The sequence below is a fragment of the Thalassophryne amazonica genome, chromosome 12 (genome assembly GCF_902500255.1).
Source record: "Thalassophryne amazonica chromosome 12, fThaAma1.1, whole genome shotgun sequence".
NCBI classification, from domain to species: Eukaryota; Metazoa; Chordata; class Actinopteri; order Batrachoidiformes; family Batrachoididae; genus Thalassophryne; species Thalassophryne amazonica.
Genome location: NC_047114.1, coordinates 45,530,768 through 45,550,901, shown reverse-complemented (window position 1 = coordinate 45,550,901; position 20,134 = coordinate 45,530,768). Strand labels below are relative to the sequence as shown.

Here is a 20,134-nt window from a genome sequence, read left to right as displayed (position 1 = left end):
CTACTTATGAATTTAAGACTGAATTATCAAGAGACAGAGTCCATAACTCCAAGGACAAGGAGTTGGGCTACCACAGTGTAGTCTTGGGTTCAGTTCCTATTCATGATACCTGTACTTGTGTGTAATTTTGCATAGTCCTAGGCTGCACATTGGTGCTAGCCTTGCCTGGGGAAGTAATCAGATTTGGACTATTGTCTTGTTTTTCAATATTGCAAATTTATTTAAAACTCATATAACTTTGGAGATATTACAGTGGCTTATAAACAAACTGTCAGACTTCTTTTCACCTCAGAATGACGTCAAGTATTCCAGAGGAGATCACGAGGTCAGCTCTAAATACTCCAGATACAACATGAAATGTGATCATATTGGAAACCTGGCAGAAGCTGAAATTCCAGTGCCACAATCAGCATGAAAAAACACCATCTTAGAACTGGACAGAAATACCAATACCCTACAGCTGTAACGTCTTATGAAGTGGAAAAGCTTACACATTTAAATGTTCTCACCCGGGTGTCAGTCTGCTGATTTACATCTCAACATCTCTGCAGACAGTTTCCACTGATTAACCCCACTTTGATTTGAGATGAGGCAGCATCATGTGGTTAGACATGTCACCTTGCAGCCAGAAGGTCCCAGGTTTGTTTGTGACCTGATCCTTTTTGTTTGGATCTTGCGTGCATTCCCGCCGCATGCTCATTCTTCCTCACACTTTCAAAGACATGCAGGTTAGGTGAATTCATAACTCTATGGGGTCAGTCACACCAACGATGCAACCATGTTACAACTTGCTCACAACCTAAACTTGAGGATTTGCCGGACCAGTTTTGAGACGAGCATGTGACCAATCACAGAGGTCGTGGCATATCACTGGATGAAAAAACAGTTATGGGTGGCTTTTGAGCAGGTTGAGAAGGTTGTTCCACCAGTTTTGGGTCATCGAAGTGTAACTACTTATGGTATGTCATCGTGCAACTGCTCATGCCACCTGATGATCGATGCCGCCATCAGCGTTACAACCATATGATCAGTAACACGACTTGTCAGGTTTATATTGTTGTTGTTTGTTTTGCCTGGTGGAAAAAAACAAGAGCTATTTCTGATTCTGGTTCTTGACCATGGAAGCCAGATATGAGGGGCAACTGAACATTTTGAGCTTGACCCGGAAAAAGCAGAGTGTGTTTCTCCATCATTTCTCAAAAATGTGTGAAGTTTTGACTCACTAGCCTGAAAAAAGAACAAGCTTAATTTAATTGTTTCAACTGGTAACACTAGAATGAATTAAGATCTTTGAAACTAAGTTAATATTGTTGGGAAAGTGTAGTGACACGGACCCACAACAGGGGGCGTACATGAACGGACAATGGAAGGAGTCAAATTATAACACTTTACTGTTGTGAATGACACAACCAAACACAGCAGATTACAGAATGTGCAAAAGTCAATCAATAAGGTGTCGTGTGGGCAGGCTCGACGATAGGAGACGCCCGTCTGGAAACGAACCGGAACCACACGATTTCCACTGCCACCGAACCCGAGGAATACTGGAGCCACCAAGTCCCGAAGTCCCCAGGTGGCCACCGTCACGGCGTGTCGGATCTGGTACTGCTGGCAGAAAGCAAAGACAGTTAAGGGTGGGTGTGTGAACACCCAGTAACAATCCTGGTGGGAATTCCACCTCCACCTCTCACTCAATACGTTGCAGCGATCCCTCAGAGGAAAAAGAGTGCCGTCTTGCACAGCCTCCACAAAAAGGACCGGTACTCCTGCAAACACTCACAATAAACTGTTTACAAAATACCACAAAAAGGCTGAGGATATTACCTCTGGTAGAAGATGATATCTCGGCAGTGTAGTGGAGGTGTCTTCCTGCTTTTATTCCAGATGTGGATTGGATGATTAGTGACAGCTGTCACGGATGATGGGTGACAGCTGTCACCACGGCTTGTTCCTGAGGCGGCAGCGCCCTCTCGTGCCTGAAGCCCGCACTTCAGGCAGGGCGCCCTCTGGTGGTGGGCCAGCAGTACCTCCTCTTCTGGCGGCCCACACAACAGGACCCCCCCCCCTCAACGGGCGCCTCCTGGCGCCCGACCAGGCTTGTTCGGGTGGCGACGATAGAAATCGGCCAGGAGGGCCGGGTCCAGGATGAAGCTTCTCTTCACCCAGGAGCGTTCTTCGGGTCCATACCCCTCCCAGTCCACCAAATACTGAAAGCCCCGGCCCATTCGACGGACGTCCAAGAGCCGGCGAACTGTCCAAGCCGGCTCCCCGTCGATAATACGGGCAGGAGGTGGCGCCGGACCGGGTGCACAGAGGGGTGAGGTGTAATGCGGCTTGATTCTGGAGACATGGAAAACCGGATGGATCCGCAGTGAGGCCGGGAGTTGGAGCCTCACTGCGGTAGGACTGAGAACCTTGAGGATGGAAAAGGGTCCAATGAAGCGGTCTTTCAATTTAGGAGACTCGACCTGTAGTAGAATGTCCTTGGTGGAAAGCCATACCTCCTGCCCGGGCTGGTATGCGGGGGCCGGGGACCGTCGACGGTCTGCATGGGCTTTAGCCCTTGTCCGGGCCCTCAACAAGGCTGAACGGGCGGTGCGCCACACCCGACGGCATCTCCGCAGGTGGGCCTGGACTGAGGGCACACCGACCTCTCCCTCCACCAAAGGAAACAAAGGGGGTTGGTACCCCAGACACACCTCGAACGGGGAGAGGCCGGTGGCAGAGGACACTTGGCTGTTATGAGCGTACTCGATCCAGGCCAGATGTTCACTCCAAGCCGTCGGGTGTGCGGAGGTTGTGCCCCTAAGGGCCTGCTCCAACTCCTGGTTGGCCCGTTCGACCTGTCCGTTAGTCTGTGGGTGATACCCAGACGAGAGGCTTACGGTGGCCCCCAGTTCCCGGCAGAAACTTCTCCACACCTGCGAGGAGAACTGGGGGACCGCGATCCGAAACGATGTCTGTTGGTATCCCATGCAACCGGACGACATGGTGGACCAGGAGATCCGCCGTCTCCTGGGCCGACGGGAGCTTCGGGAGGGCCACGAAGTGGGCCACCTTGGAGAATCGGTCCACTATCGTGAGAATGGTGGTGTGTCCCCGGGACGGCGGGAGGCCCGTGACAAAATCCAGACCGATGTGGGACCAGGGCGATGAGGCACAGGAAGGTGGCTGAGGAGTCCCTGTGCCTTCTGGTGGTCCGCCTTGCCCTGGGGCAGGTGGTGCAGGCCTGGATGTAAGCCCGGACATCAGTCTCCAGGGACGCCCACCAGAAGCGCTGCCGGACCACTGCCACGGTCCTACGCACCCCTGGGTGGCAGGGGGGTGAACACCGAATCTAACAAAGGCAACGGGTATCGGTTGCGAACCGTGATCTCGTTCAGCCCCCGGTAATCAATGCATGGACGAAGACCGGCATCTTTTTTGCCCACAAAAAAGAAACCGCTCCCATCGGAGAGGTGGAGTTACGGATCAGCCCGGCAGCTAAGGAGTCCCGGATGTAGGTCTCCATTGATTCGCGCTCAGGTCGGGAGAGGTTGTACAGCCTGCTGGACGGGAACTCCACACCTGGCAACAAATCGATGGCACAATCGTACGGACGATGCGGGGGGAGAGTGAGTGCCCGATCCTGTCGCCCCACGGGACGTAGAGGCCAGGGAGCGTGGGAAGGATGGACCTTTCTCGGACCCGGAAGGAAGAGGGACGGCGCGCGCCCGGCCACGTCCTTCGTCTCGTTCCCGACGGCGTTCCACCAACCGACTGTCTAACCGTATAACGAGATCAATAAGCCCATCTAATTCCCGCGGTTCATCCTTGGCCACTAGGTGCTCCTTTAGGACTGACGACAGTCCGTTTACAAAGGCGGCGCGGAGCGCAGCGTTATTCCAGCCGGACCTCGCAGCCGCGATGCGGAAGTCGACTGCATAAGCAGCTGCGCTTCGGCGTCCCTGTCTCATCGACAGCAGCACAGCTGAAGCGGTCTCTCCCCTGTTAGGGTGATCAAACACAGTTCTGAACTCCCTCACAAACCCAGTGTACGTGTGAAGGAGCCCTGAATTTTGCTCCCAAAGCGCTGTAGCCCAAGCGCGTGCCTCTCCCCGAAGCAGAGTGATCACATAAGCTATTTTGCTTGCGTCTGACGCGTACATGACGGGACGTTCTGCGATGACGAGCGAACACTGCATAAGAAAGTCCGCGCACGTCTCCACACAACCTCCGTACGGCTCAGGAGGGCTTATGTATGCTTCAGGGGATGGTGGGAGGGGTTGTTGAACCACCACTGGAACATTTATATCCAGCACAGGGTCAGCAGGAGGAGGAGCTGCAGCAGCGCCCTGAGCGCTCGCCGCCACTTGCGTGGAGAGAGCCTCCACCCTGCGGTTCAGGAGGATGTTTTGCTCGGCTATTTGATCCATCCGAGCCGTAAATGCGGTGAGAATATGCTGTAGCTCACCAATCACACCTCCTGCAGACGCCTGCGCTCCCTGCTCTCCCATTGGTTGTTCAACAGCTTGGTGACGCCCCTCGGAGTCCATGACGCTGGCCGAGATATCCTGTTGGGAAAGTGTAGTGACACAGACCCACAACAGGGGGCGTAAATGAACGGACAATGGAAGGAGTCAAATTATAACACTTTACTGTTGTGAATGACACAACCAAACACAGCAGATTACAGAATGTGCAAAAGTCAATCAATAAGGTGTCGTGTGGGCAGGCTCGACGATAGGAGACGCCCGTCTGGAAACGAACCGGAACCACACGATTTCCACTGCCACCGAACCTGAGGAATACTGGAGCCGCCAAGTCCTGAAGTCCCCAGGTGGCCACCGTCACGGCGTGTCGGATCTGGTACTGCTGGCAGAAAGCAAAGACAGTTAAGGGTGGGTGTGTGAACACCCAGTAAAAATCAATCAATCAATCAATCAATCAATCAATTTTTTTATATAGCGCCAAATCACAACAAACAGTTGCCCCAAGGCGCTTTATATTGTAAGGCAAGGCCATACAATAATTATGTAAAACCCCAACGGTCAAAACGACCCCCTGTGAGCAAGCACTTGGCTACAGTGGGAAGGAAAAACTCCCTTTTAACAGGAAGAAACCTCCAGCAGACCAGGCTCAGGGAGGGGGCAGTCCTTCTGCTGGACTGGTTGGGGCTGAGGGAGAGAACCAGGAAAAAGACATGCTGTGGAGGGGAGCAGAGATCGATCACTAATGATTAAATGCAGAGTGGTGCATACAGAGCAAAAAGAGAAAGAAACAGTGCATCATGGGAACCCCCCAGCAGTCTAACGTCTATTGCAGCATAACTAAGGGATGGTTCAGGGTCACCTGATCCAGCCCTAACTATAAGCTGTAGCAAAAAGGAAAGTTTTAAGCCTAATCTTAAAAGTAAGAGAGGGTGTCCTGTCTCCCTGATCTGAATTGGGAGCTGGTTCCACAGGAGAGGAGCCTGAAAGCTGAAGGCTCTGCCTCCCATTCTACTCTTACAAAACCCTAGGAACTACAAGTAAGCTGCAGTCTGAGAGCGAAGCGCTCTATTGGGTGATATGGTACTACGAGGTCCCTAAGATAAGATGGGACCTGATTATTCAAAACCTTATAAGTAAGAAGAAGAATTTTAAATTCTATTCTAGAATTAACAGGAAGCCAATGAAGAGAGGCCATATGGGTGAGATATGCTCTCTCCTTCTAGTCCCCGTCAGTACTCTAGCTGCAGCCTTTTGAATTAACTGAAGGCTTTTTAGGGAACTTTTAGGACAACCTGATAATAATGAATTACAATAGTCCAGCCTAGAGGAAATAAATGCATGAATTAGTTTTTCAGCATCACTCTGAGACAAGACCTTTCTGATTTTAGAGATATTGCGTAAATGCAAAAAAGCAGTCCTACATATTTGTTTAATATGCGCTTTGAATGACATATCCTGATCAAAAATGACTCCAAGATTTCTCACAGTATTACTAGAGGTCAGGGTAATGCCATCCAGAGTAAGGATCTGGTTAGACACCATGTTTCTAAGATTTGTGGGGCCAAGTACAATAACTTCAGTTTTATCTGAGTTTAAAAGCAGGAAATTAGAGGTCATCCAGGTCTTTATGTCTGTAAGACAATCCTGCAGTTTAGCTAATTGGTGGTGTGTCCTCTGGCTTCATGGATAGATAAGCTGGGTATCATCTGCGTAACAATGAGAATTTAAGCAATACCATCTAATAATACTGCCTAAGGGAAGCATGTATAAAGTGAATAAAATTGGTCCTAGCACAGGAACCTTGTGGAACTCCATAATTAACTTTAGTCTGTGAAGAAGATTCCCCCTTTACATGAACAAATTGTAATCTATTAGACAAATATGATTCAAACCACCGCAGCGCAGTGCCTTTAATACCTATGGCATGCTCTAATCTCTGTATAAAATTTATGGTCAACAGTATCAAAAGCAGCACTGAGGTCTAACAGAACAAGCACAGAGATGAGTCCACTGTCCGAGGCCATAAGAAGATCATTGTAACCTTCACTAATGCTGTTTCTGTACTATGATGAATTCTAAAACCTGACTGAAACTCTTCAAATAGACCATTCCTCTGCAGATGATCAGTTAGCTGTTTTACAACTACCCTTTCAAGAATTTTTGAGAGAAAAGGAAGGTTGGAGATTGGCCTATAATTAGCTAAGATAGCTGGGTCAAGTGATGGCTTTTTAAGTAATGGTTTAATTACTGCCACCTTAAAAGCCTGTGGTACATAGCCAACTAACAAGATAGATTGATCATATTTAAGATCGAAGCATTAAATAATGATAGGCTTCCTTGAGCAGCCTGGTAGGAATGGGGTCTAATAAACATGTTGATGGTTTGGATGAAGTAACTAATGAAAATAACTCAGACAGAACAATCGGAGAGAAAGAGTCTAACCAAATACCGGCATCACTGAAAGCAGCCAAAGATAACGATACATCTTTGGGATGGTTATGAGTAATTTTTCTCTAATAGTTAAAATTTTGTTAGCAAAGAAAGTCATGAAGTCATTACTAGTTAAAGTTAATGGAATACTCAGCTCAATAGAGCTCTGACTCTTTGTCAGCCTGGCTACAGTGCTGAAAAGAAACCTGGGGTTGTTCTTATTTTCTTCAATTAGTGATGAGTAGAAAGATGTCCTAGCTTTACGGAGGGCTTTTTTATAGAGCAACAGACTCTTTTCCAGGCTAAGTGAAGATCTTCTAAATTAGTGAGATGCCATTTCCTCTCCAACTTACGGGTTATCTGCTTTAAGCTACGAGTTTGTGAGTTATACCACAGAGTCAGACTGGTACCTTGTACCATGGGAAACAAGGTACCAGTAGATTCTCACAAATCCAACAAGACCAAGCATTCATGATATGCACACTCTTAAGGCTATGAAATTGGGCTATTAGTTAAAAAAAAAAAGTAGAAAAGGGGGTGTTCACAATAATAATAATAATGTGGCATTCAGTCAGTGAGTTCGTCAGTTTTGTGGAACAAACAGGTGTGAATCAGGTGTCCCCTATTTAAGGATGATGACTATGGTGTTGGGCCTTTATATCGTATACCAGGTATCATGGATCAGTTTGGATATGTCAAAATACTTGAAGAGGTCATGTTGCCTTATGCTGAAGAGGACATGCCCTTGAAATGGGTGTTTCTACTAGTTTAGTGATTCACAGGATTGCTAAAAAAAAAAGCAGTTTGAACATAATAGTTTTGAGTTTGTAGCGTCAACAGCAGATGCTACTATTATTGTGAACACCCCCTTTTCTACTTTTTTTACTAATAGCCCAGTTTCATAGGCTTAAGAGTGTGCATATCATGAATGCTTGGTCTTGTTGGATTTGTGAGAATCTACTGCATCTACTGGTACCTTGTTTCCCATGTAACAATAAGAAATATACTCAAAACCTGGATTAATCTTTTTAGTCACATAGCACTACTATTATTCTGAACACTACTGTACATATTAGGCCATGGAAGACTCCATTAAATGTTGGAGGTGATATGGATCTGAATTCTGGATCAAGTTTCACTTTATATAGGCTTTGAAGGATTACGTCAAAATTACTTCATGGATTCTCACTAAATTCGCACCACAGATAGGTATTGGGGCATTGAAGGCTCCACTGAATTTTGGAGATGATCTGGATACGAATCCAGATTCTGGATCAAGATTTCACTTTGTACAGGCTTTGAAGGATTATGTCAAAAGTACTTCACAGATTCTTCAAGGCGCTTCACTTGTGTGACGCGCCTTGAGGCAACTTTGTTGTCATTTGGCACTATATAAATGAAAATAAATTGAAAATAAATTGAAACATTCTCACCAAATTTGCACCACAGATAGATATTGGGGCATGGAAGACTCCACTGAATTTTGGAGGTGATCCGGATCTGGATTGGCGGATGTCAGAAGTCTCGGATTGCTCTTGTTTTTCAATAAAATTATACAGAAAAGTCTTCCTGTGTGAAGTGTGTCGTTATACTGACAAAAAAATTAATTCTGTTCCAATGTTTGATGTTTGAAACTTTTTTGAATATCAATTTGGGTTTCTTTAAAAAAAATTGACTATTTCTTTCAAATCTGTAAATAATTATTAGTCAATATTTAAAGTCTAGAAGGTCAAAGTCGATTCACACAATCATCCATCTATTCACTTTCTAACCCACACATTCCATTTAAGCTTATCAATCTGCCATTCTTCTCTAGTGGTCTATGAGCCTATCCCAGTGGCATTCGGATAAGAGGAGAGGTGCATATTTTGGGTTGGAGCATGTGAAAATGGCTGTGTCTTTTTGGTCCACTGTTCCACCTTGGTTTCTCCCTGAGCCTGAGGTTCTGCTGTCTCTCCTTGAAGAGGGGAGAAATAGTCATTGTAAAGATGCGAGGATGCTTTTTAATGAATTTAGTGGATCCATTAAAATATTCACTGATGGCTCAAAAGATCCTGTTTCTGGGGAAACTGGGACTGGGGTTTTTGTTGCAGATGAGAAACTTTCTTTCAGCATCCGCTTGCCAGACAACATGTCCATCTTCTCAGCTGAACGTCTGGTGATTCATAGAGCAATGGAATGGATAGAGCATAAACCTCAGTACAGTGTCATATGCTTGGACTCTGCTGCTGCTTTGGTGGCTCTAGAAGAGGGCATTTCTCAGGCCTGCCCTGATTTGATATTGGAGATCTTTGTTGTGTGGGCTGCCAGAAGAGGATGTACTGCTGGCCCACCACCAGAGGGCGCCCTGTCTGAAGTGCGGGCTTCAGGCACGAGAGGGCGCTGCCGCCACGGACACAGCCGGGAGTGACAGCTGTTACTCATTACTTCCTGACAGCTGTTACTCATTACTTCCTGACAGCTGTCACTCATTCTTCATCACCTCACTCCATAAAACCCAGACGTCATCTCCACCTCATCGCTGAGATATCGTACTTCATTGAAGGTAATATCCTCAGCCGTTTTGTGTTACAATATATCTGTATATTGTGAGTGTTTGCAGGAGTACCGGTTCCTCTTTCTGTGGAAGCTGAGTGAGTGCAGGATGGCACTCTTTTCCCCTGAGGAATCACTGCGGTACTCGTCACGTATTGAGTGAGAGGTGGAGGTGGCATTCCCACCGTTGTTGTTACTGGGTGTACACACACCCACACTTGACTGTCTTTGTTCTCGCCAGCAGTACCAGATCCGACAGTCGGAGACGGTGATCACCTGGGAATTCGGGACTTGGCGGCTCCAGTATTCACCAGGTTCGGTGGTGGCAGAAATCGTGTGGTTCCGGCCCTTCTCAGGACAGACGTCTTCTATCCTCGAGCCTGCCCACACGTCACCTTTGTAATTTGACTGTAATCATATTCTGAGATTGTCTGTATATTCGTTGTGCACATTTCACAACATTAAATTGTTACTTTTTGGCTCATCTATTGACCGTTCTTTTGCGCCCCCTGTTGTGGGTCCGTGTCACTACACTTTCACAACAATCTTGTGTAGTCTTTTGGATTGAGAGCTCAGGATGCCATGTGTGTTTTATGTGGATGCCAGGTCAGTCGGGAGTTGAGGGTAATGATGTTGCTGCCAAATTAGCTAAAGAGTCCTTGTCGAAAATAAATATAGATCTGAATGTACAAATGGGTAAGGGACAGTGCTTTAGCATCTGTAATGAAAGACTTGAGAATCAGTGGCAACATGAGGGGGACCATGCAGGAGCAGAAAGGCCGTCATTATTTTTCCTTGCAACCAACAGTAAAGTGTAAACAGTGGAAAAGTACACTTGGGCGGAAAGACAAAGTAATCTTAACTAGGCTGAGATTGGGACATTGCAGTTTAGCAAATAGTATAAAACTAATAGGAAAACATGTGACTGGCTTGTGTGAGTCTGGGGAATCAGAGGTTGTGGGTCATGTTCTTTTTCCTGTAAATTGTACTCTTGCAGTAGACATCAGTTGTTTGCGGATCTGTCTGTGTTTTTTACGAACAGTCCTATTGTCAGGGGAAAAGTCGGTTTTTATAGAGAGGGATGTGTTGAAATTCCTTCATTCTTTCTGGGTTATATGAGAGGGTTTAATTAGTGTTTCACTATGGAAATGGTGGGTAAGTGTTGCAAGATTATAAATATTTTGAGATGTCTCACAGGCTCATCCTGGGGTGCAGATAGGGAAGTGCTTTTAATGATTTATCGGACGATGATCCGCTCTATCTTTGACTACGGTTGTGTGGTTTATGGTTCTGCTGGTCAGTCAGTACTGGCAAAGTTAGATGTTGTCCAGGCTAGAGCCTTGAGACTTTGCACTGGGGCCATGAGGACAACACCAATTCCGGCTCTGTTAGTGGAGGCAGGAGAGATTCCTCTGAGCCTGCGTAGGAAAAAGTTGGCCTTTAATTATATTGTTAAATTAAAGGGGTCCGGTAGTTCACTCTTCTCAACTACTGTGCTAGATGATTGTTGGGAATTTAGTCAGGGTATGAGTAAGACTATAAAGAAATCCTATCTGCATTGCGTAAAAAATAATATCCAGGAACTTCCCTTTTATAACAAGGAAATTGTGTCCCCTGTGCTCTGGCCCCAGACTCCTCCTTGGCTTTGGCGTGAGCCAAATATTGATTTCACAATAAGTAATTTGTTAAAGAATGGGTCCAAGGAAAGCTTGGCATCTCATGTGAGTCTCTATCTTGGAAATAATTGGAATTTTCCGCTCGCGCGAATTTCTCCGCTCCTCTTTCCATGACAAAAACTCCTGTAACAGTGGAATGTGCCGTTCATTTCCAAACTGAACGCTGTGTTGATCCGGGACATTGTCTGACTACCACAGAAATTGCAGAAGACGTGGACATCAGCACTTTTTCGGCACATTGAGACAGACGTGCGGAGAAATTCACGCGTTGGGATGGAGCCGCATGGCACAAAGCAACGTCGTGATGAAGCCTCACAGGACATGTTCTGGCATGTCCAGCTCATCCACAATTTCTCAGATAGTCACACGACTGAAAAGCCACCGAAAGCCGTCTGAAAGCCATCTGAAAGCCGTCCTGTGAGACCAACACGGAGGTGCTTTTGTCCGCACCATGAGCGGCTCCATGGCGCATCCCTCCGCTTCTCTTTCCATGACAGAAACTCCCGTAACAGTGGAATGTGCCGAAAAAGTGCTGATGTCCACGTCTTCTGCCATTTCTGTGGAAGTCAGACGACGTCCCGGATCAACAAAGCCGTCACTTTGGAAATGATCTGGTTGTTTCAGCTTGTCGATCGGCGCTCGAAGTGTGCCGTGCTCTCAGACGCTGTGGGCGGTCTTTTAACCGGCTGGAGCACTCCTTAATCTGTGTAATCCCCATAAAATCGTCCCTGAAAGCCAGCTGAATTTTCCGAATGGTGTCCACCTGGAGGTCTCTCACAGTTTCTGGAAAAATTTGATGCAGCAAAGCTCCAAATCGTTCAGACATTTTATTCGCAATAAAAATCCGACGAGAGGGGTGGACCACTGCTCACTCAAAGCCTGCTCACAGGCGAATGACGCAACCGACAGGCGTGAAAAAACTCACGCATGCGCACGAAGGTTCAAGCTTGGCTGATGCAATCACACGTGATTCAAATCCATATGGTTTTTGCAAAAAATAAAAAGGTCGGATAGTTTTCTAACAGACCTCGTACAGGTTAGAGATGGTGGGTTTTGACGTGGCTTTTCAGTGGGTGCCAGCTCATGTTGGAGTGGAGGCAATGAAATTGCAGATGGCCTCGCTAAGGCAAGCTTAAAAGAAGTGAGCGTTCATTTTAAAGTGCCTTTTGGGAGAACCGAGTGTCGCTCATTTGTTATGGATGCCATAGGCAAGCAGTGGCAGCAAATGTGGGATGCTGAATTTAGGGGAAGAAAGTCATATGGTATTGTTCCTTCAGTTAATGGCACCATTATAAGATCTGGCCTTTCTCGGCGGGATGATGTCAAGCTGACACGTCTCCGGCTGGGCCATTGTGGGTTGGCTAGTGGATTGTTTCTCATTGAAAAACACAAAGATGGCCTTTGTGAATTTTGTGATGTCCCTGAAACCGTGACTCATTTTATTTTGCATTGTTCTGCTTATGCAGAGCAAAGAAAAGATATGTTCTGTGTGCTTACATCACTGGGAATTAACACCTTTTCCCTAAGGACCATTCTAGGTCAAGGAGCTTCCCCTAAAGAGAGGGCAATGGCAGTCATAAACTTTCTGGGGAACACAGGGTATTATAATAAAGTATAGGGCAGATAATTCATTGTGTTTTCTAGGCGTACATTCTGACAAGTGGGGGCAGCAATGCACTAGCCGTGCCTAGTTTGCCGGAAAGAAGAAGAAGAAGAAGAAGAAGCAGAAGCAGCAGCAGCAGAAGCAGAAAAAGAAAAAACAGTAGCAGTAGTATTTGGTGTGCTCACCAAACTTCATTGTGGTATTTATTTATCGGTTTGTACACTTTTGACGTTGTATTAGTGAAAGTTTTTGTCCACAATATAAGTATCTGACACTGTTACCACTTATCGCTGCAACTCATGCCCGTAAAATGCTAATGCTAGTCTAAGCTAAAGCTTCAAGCTGAGAAGCCGAGTTGTTCTTCAGAGGTGTTTAAAACCGTGACAGCGAGGAAATGCAGCGCTGCTTACTCTGATAATCATATGATGGAATCACACTTCACCTCTTATTAACTTTGTTCCCTTACAGTTAGGCTCATAAGTATTCGGGAAGTGACATCATTTTTGTACAACGTGACAGTGAAACATCCACTGTGTCCTTGTCTTGTAGTAGACATTGTTTTAAGCATTTAGGAATTACAGACATTTTTATACAGGCCCTTCATTTTCTGAGCTGATACGAAATTGGACAAGTTAATAATAAATGAAGCATCACTTTTACAGGCCGTTTTCTTGAGACCAGTTCAAGTGCCTGCATTTGATGAAGCTGTGAGAGGTGGTGCAGCAGACAAAAAAAAAAAAAAAAAAATCATGATGCTGTTTCTCCAAAATCAGCCATAGAAAATTCCTCTTGAGTTGTCAAGTACATTGTGGTGGTGTAAATGGGCAAAACTGCAAAAATACTACTTACTATATACTAAATACTACTTACGGGGCTGATTCTGCTATGATTTTACAATATGTTAGCCATTAGATATTTACTGTAATCTTTATCCAGTTTTTAAAGTTGGCAAATGTATACTCTCTTAAGAATAAACATTTGCGTATGAGCTGAATTTAACCCATTGAGTGAAATATAAATAACCTCTCTCTCTCTCTCTCTCTCTCTCTCTCTCTCTCTCTCTCTCTCTCTCTCTCTCTCTCTCTCTCTATATATATATACACACACACAACCCCTGGCAAAAATTATGGAGCCACCGGCCTCGGAGGATGTTCATTCAGTTGTTTAATTTTGTAGAAAAAAAAATAGCAGATCACAGACATGACACAAAACTAAAGTCATTTCAAATGGCAACTTTCTGGCTTTAAGAAACACTAAGAAATCAAGAAGAAAATTGTGGCAGTCAGTAATGATTACTTTTTTAGACCAAGCAGAGGGAAAAAAAAAATGGAATTACTCAGTTCTGAGGGATCACCCTGTAAATTTTAATCCCCAAAACTAACACTTGCATCAAATCAGTTCTGCTCGCTAGTCTGCATCTAAAAAGAAGTGATCACACCTTGGAGAGCTGTTGCACCAAGTGGACTGACATGAGTCATGGCTCCAACACAAGAGATGTCAATTGAAACAAAGGAGAGGTTTATCAAACTCTTAAAAGAGGGTAAATCATAATGCAATGTTGCAAAAGATGTTGATTGTTCACAGTCAGCTGTGTCTAAACTCTGGACCAAATACAAACAACATAGGAAGGTTGTTAAAGGCAAACATACTGGTAGACCAAGGAAGACATCAAAGCGTCAAGACAGAAAACTTAAAGCAATATGTCTCAAAAATTGATAATGCACATCAAAACAAATAAGGAACGAATATGAGGAAACTGGAGTCAACGTGACTGAACTGTAAGAAACCGCCTAAAAGAAATGGGATATACAGAAAAGACATACAGAAAAGCTAAACGAAAGCCATCATTAACACCTAAACAGAAAAAAACAAGGTTACAATGGGCTAAGGAAAAGCAATCATGGACTGTGGATGACTGGATGAAAGTCATATTCAGTGATGAATCTCAAATCTGCATTGGGCAAGGTGATGATGCTGGAACTTTTGTTTGGAGCTGTTCCAATGAGATTTATAAAGATGACTGCCTGAAGAGAACATGTAAATTTCCATAGTCATTGATGATATGGGACTGCATGTCAGGTAAAGGCAATGGGGAGATGGCTGTCATTACATCAACAATAAATGCACAAGTTTACGTTGATATTTTGGACACTTTTCTTATCCCATCAATTGTAAGGATGTTTGGGGATGATGAAATCATTTTTCAAGATGATAATGCATCTTGCCATAGAGCAAAAACTGTGAAGACATTCCTTGCAAAAAGACACATAGGGTCAATGTCATGGCCTGCAAATAGTCCGGATCTTAATCCAATTGAAAATCTTTGGAAGTTGAAGAAAATGGTCCATGACAAGGTTACAACCTGCAAAGCTGATCTGGCAACAGCAATCAGAGAAAGTTGGAGCCAGATTGATGAAGAGTACTGTTTGTCACTCATTAAGTCCATGCCTCAGAGACTGCAAGCTGTTATAAAAGCCAGAGGTGGTGCAACAAAATACTAGTGATGTGTTGGAGTGTTCTTTTGTTTTTCATGATTCCATAATTTTTTCCTCAGAATTGAGTGATTCCATATTTTTTTCCCTCTGCTTGGTCTAAAAAAGTAACCGTTACTGACTGCCACAATTTTTTTTCCTGATTTCTTATAGTGTTTCTTAAAGCCAGAAAGTTGCCATTTGAAATGACTTTAGTTTTGTGTCATGTCTGTGATCTGAATTTTTTTCTACAAAATTAAACAACTGAATGAACATCCTCCGAGGCCAGTAATTCCATAATTTTTGCCAGGGGTTGTATGTATGTATGTATGTATGTGTGTGTGTGTATGTATATATATATATATATATATATATATATATATATATATATATTTTATTTTATTTTTTTGCCTTAGTCATATTAAAATATTGTTGTTCATCAAGATGCTGAGTGATCCACTCAGCTTTATGTGAGAGAAACCCCTTTTTCAAAAACTGCTATAAAAGGTCGAGCCTGACCCATAAATCGGCGAGCGGCTATCAGCTGAGAGAAGCTACGTGCAGATAAATTGGTGTCAACATTTATAAATGACAATTATAAAGAATCAGAAGAGCCATTTGTATTTCAGCACAGTCCACATCATTGACACATTAATTTTTAGAAGAACACCAGCTCACCTGGTAAGCTTGTTCACCTGTGCTCACCAAATGTTCACATGTGTACATGTTCACCAAATAATGCTGTCTATGATGATTTTAAATCTGTACAGAGTAATGTTTTATGAGGCACCGCTTGTGCGCAGAAGACAAGATATTGAAGGCCGTCTTGCATGGCATTCAACATTGGTTTATAAAAACACTTAACTAGCTCTAGGAACAGTAACTTTATCCAATGCAAACAATAAGAGATGTAATCCAATTCAAAAACATTTAATGAAAAAGAAAGTTTACATTAGTAAGAGGAGTTCACACCTGAGGCATAAGATTCTCATGGATTTCCGAATTTGCAAAGGGGTTTCAGCTGGTACTCATTTTCACATCCCATCCGTAGTTTTGTTATACTCTGTCGTAGGCATGTTACCAGATTTTTCAAGAACTATTGATATTTAGAAAACCATTGACTCAAAATTTTGCAGCTTTGCCAATAATTTTTTAACACAAATCTGAGATTTTGAGGTGGGAAGCTTTTCTATGTTTGAATTGAGATGTAATGATCCATGAACAAACAGTTACAGTTGGGATAATGTGCTGAGTGTTGACTAGTGTGTCACAGTGCATGCTTTTTGTGTCTTCAGACTGCGTTAAAGGTTTCTGTATGGATTCTCCACGACAATATAGGCAGGACAACCATAATCAAGAGCCAAAGCGCATCCAGAGCCACTCAAATGCTCCTCAGAAGAATGCCTATGCCAAGCTTGTCAGCCAACATAACAGCAGCAAGTTCAGGTCATATCTTGATCATTATGTAAAGGAATTGTCAATTCAGATTGAAGAAAATAGGCATAGCACCTTGCCTAAAGACCAGTGTGACAAACTAGACATACCAGAGCGCAAAAGGGACAAAATTCCCCATGAATTCTCTGATTCAAGTGGTTTCTCCCCCTCTTCATTCAAAAGTAAAGGAGATGAGAGCTCCTTGTCTTTGTACATGGAGAAGCTAAGCACACGCAGTGCACATCAAGATTGTGACAGGAAGCCAGGTGTGTCTGACAAGTCGCACCGGGGACAAAGGAGGGACACTGCCACCAGCCACGATGGCGATATTGAGTCTGGTGAAGAGCTTGTCTCTCTAAAACCAGATGACTTAAAAAAGCGCCATAAACAGCAGAAGAAAAACAAAGACTCTGATAGAGAACTCTCATCAAAGGATGTTGAATCGTGTGTTGGATGTCCCAAGTCCCCAAGGAAAGTAAAAACAAGCACACAGGAACAAGAGATGAAGAAATCAAAGAAAAAGACTCAACCAAAGCATTCTGTGGAGGAAAAAAATGGGGATGGAGCATCGGGAGTTGACAGTCTGGTGATACAGCCCAAGTACCTGCATGTGAAAGACAAAACTCTACAGCAGCCCAAAGGTAAGTTGTGGGTGTCCATGTTTACTGTAGTTTAGTTATTTGCTGTGAATGTCATTTTACAGCTTAAATTAGTCCTGTGAAAAACCATTTGTTCTTGATTTTTTTTTTTTTTTTAAGTTTATTATTATTATTATTATTCCCTGCGAAAGGCTGACATGCTGTCCATGGTGTACCATGCCAAACACCTTATGACTGCTGAGTCAAGCTGCATCCCCCTGTGACCCTTAATTGGAGGAAGCAGGTATAGAAAATGGATGGAAGGATTTTTTTTTTTTTTTTTTAATGCTTTAATGTTTATTAATGAATGACTTTGGCTATCCATCCTTTTTCTAAACTTGCTTCCTACTTGCTCACAAATGTGCACAGTTTGTTGTATCTTTGCACAAAGATATGATGACATCATAATTAGTGATTTTTCTGAAGTGCATGTTGTCACAAACCAATTATATATTCTATTGCATCTACCAATGTATGTTCTATCTAATGTTCCCAAGATCTCAACCACTCAAGGGTTTGAAAATGAAATAGTCACATCATACACATATTTAGGTGTCATTATTGATCAGAATCTGTCTTTCAAGCCACACATTGGACAAATCGGGTTTCTTCTTTAGGAACAGATCCAATTTCTCCCTTAAGACAAGACAATACTTGATATTAGCAATTTTTTTTCACTTCTGCTGGATTATGGTGAATTATTGTTTTTCGAATGTCCCTGATCTTTAGAAATTAGATGCTGTGTACCACTGTGCTTTGTGTTTTATTACTGGTTGCGTAAATCTCACACATCCTTGTATTTTGTATGCCGTTGCTAACTGGTCGCCCCTCTATGTACGCAGGTTCTCTCATTGGTTGATATATATACGAGGGCTGTCAATAAAGTATAGGTCCTTTTTATTTTTTTCAAAAACTATTTGGATTTCATTCATATGTTTTTACGTCAGACATGCTTGAACCCTCGTGCACATGCGTGGGTTTTTCCACTTCTGTCGGTGACGTCATTCGCCTGTGAGCACTCCTTGTGGGAGGAGTCGTCCAGCCCCTCGTCGGAATTCCTTTGTCTGAGAAGTTGCTGAGAGACTGGCGCTTTGTTTGATCAAAATTTTTTCTAAACCTGTGAGGCACATCGAAGTGGACACGGTTCGAAAAATTAAGCTGGTTTTCGGTGAAAATTTTAACGGCTGATAAGAGATTTTGAGGTGATACTGTCGCTTTAAGGACTTCCCACGAAACGGGACGTCGCGCAGCAGTCCCAGGCGCCGTCGTCAGCCTGTTTCAAGCTGAAAACCTCCACATTTCAGGCTCTATTGATCCAGGACGTCGTGATAGAACAGAGAAGTTTCAGAAGAAGTCGGTTTCAGCATTTTTTCCGGATATTCCACTGTTAAAGGAGATTTTTTTTAATGAAAGACGTGCGGGCGGATTGCAGCGTCGGCTCACAGCCGCCGCAACGCTCCGCCACAGGCAAAACACCTCTGTTGGAAGCCTTAAGGACAAGTTGGAACATGTCCAGCTGTTAAACAATTTCTCATATACTCACTCCACTGAAAGCCATCAAAAGCCGCCTGGATTTTACAAATGGTTATCAACACGGAGGTGTTTTTCCTGTGCCGCCGCACCGCGCCGGCTGTGTCCCGACGCGCGGACCCGTCCGCACGTCTTTCATTAAAAAAATCTCCTTTAACAGTGGAATATCCAGATAAAATGCTGAAACCGACTTCTTCTGAAACTTCTCTGTTCTCTCACGACGTCCTGGATCAATAGAGCCTGAAATGTGGAGGTTTTCAGCTTGAAACAGGCTGACGACGGTGCCTGGGACCGCTGCGCGACGTCTCGCTCCGTGGGAAGTCCTTAAAGCGACAGTATCACCTCAAAATCTCTCATCAGCCGTTAAAATTTTTACCGAAAACCAGCTTAATTTTTCGAACCGTGTCCACTTCGATGTGTCTCACAGGTTTAGAAAAAACTTTGATCAAACAAAGCACCAGTCTCTCAGCAACTTCTCAGACAAAGGAATTCCGACAAGGGGCTGGACGACTCCTCCCACAAGGAGTGCTCACAGGCGAATGACGTCACCGACAGGCGTGGAAAAACTCACGCATGCGCACGAGGGTTCAAGCATGTCTGACGTAAAAACATATGAATGAAATCCATATAGTTATTGAAAAAAATAAAAAAGACCTATACTTTATTGACAGACCTCGTGTGTGTGTGTGTGTGTATATATATGTATAGAGAGAGAGAGAGAGAGAGAGAGAGAGAGAGAGAGAGAGAGAGAGAGAGAGAGAGAGAGAGAGAGAGAGAGAGAGAGAGAGAGAGAGAGAGAGAGAATTATACAAATAGTGGATGGTAAGGAGTCCAGCATGAAGAAAAGTTATATTGGACGAGCCTCGTCCAATATAACTTTTCTTCATCCAATATTTCTCTATGTTGGATGACTTGCCATCCATCAATTATGTTCTCCACCCCTCTCCCAAATTAAGCAAACAACAACGAATCAAATAAATTAGATCAATTTATTTTGTTTTGAACAGCATATGATTGATTCTGATGCGATGAATGCTTCTAAAACGTCAGTAGCGTGTTTGTCTACCTTCTTAGTGTTTTTGGCAACCTTGGAGTTCAATATTTCCACCAGTTCCTCCTCTGGAACCTCAGACCTTGCTGGCAGACAGTTTTCTGCTGTTGTTGACATGTTTGTTGCCATTTTTTTTCAACCAGCATCTGTCAGCTAGTTCCTGACCTTCGTATGCCGCGCTCTGATTGGCTAGCTGTTGGCAGTAAGCTCTAACTTTTGGTCTTAGCCTTTTTGGATCCAACATAACTTTCTGGCGCCAAGCATGCCAAAATACAGGTAAATGATGGACAGAAA

General features: G+C 44.0%; 1 protein-coding gene across 3 annotated transcripts in view; it reads left to right on the top strand.

Moving 5' to 3' along the window:
• The first annotated feature begins 12,819 nt into the window (after positions 1-12,819).
• Positions 12,820-20,134, top strand: part of dis3l2 (DIS3 like 3'-5' exoribonuclease 2) — a 59,116-nt gene continuing 51,801 nt past the window's right edge. The window contains exons 1-2 of one of the 3 annotated variants that reach the window (XM_034182845.1): positions 12,820-12,929; positions 16,483-17,262. In XM_034182845.1, coding sequence (XP_034038736.1) covers positions 16,503-17,262 — 760 coding nt within the window. In that variant the 5' untranslated portion in view covers positions 12,820-12,929; positions 16,483-16,502. The remainder of the gene's footprint in view (positions 12,930-16,482; positions 17,263-20,134) is intronic. The other 2 variants (XM_034182844.1, XM_034182846.1) reach the window with 2 other exon arrangements.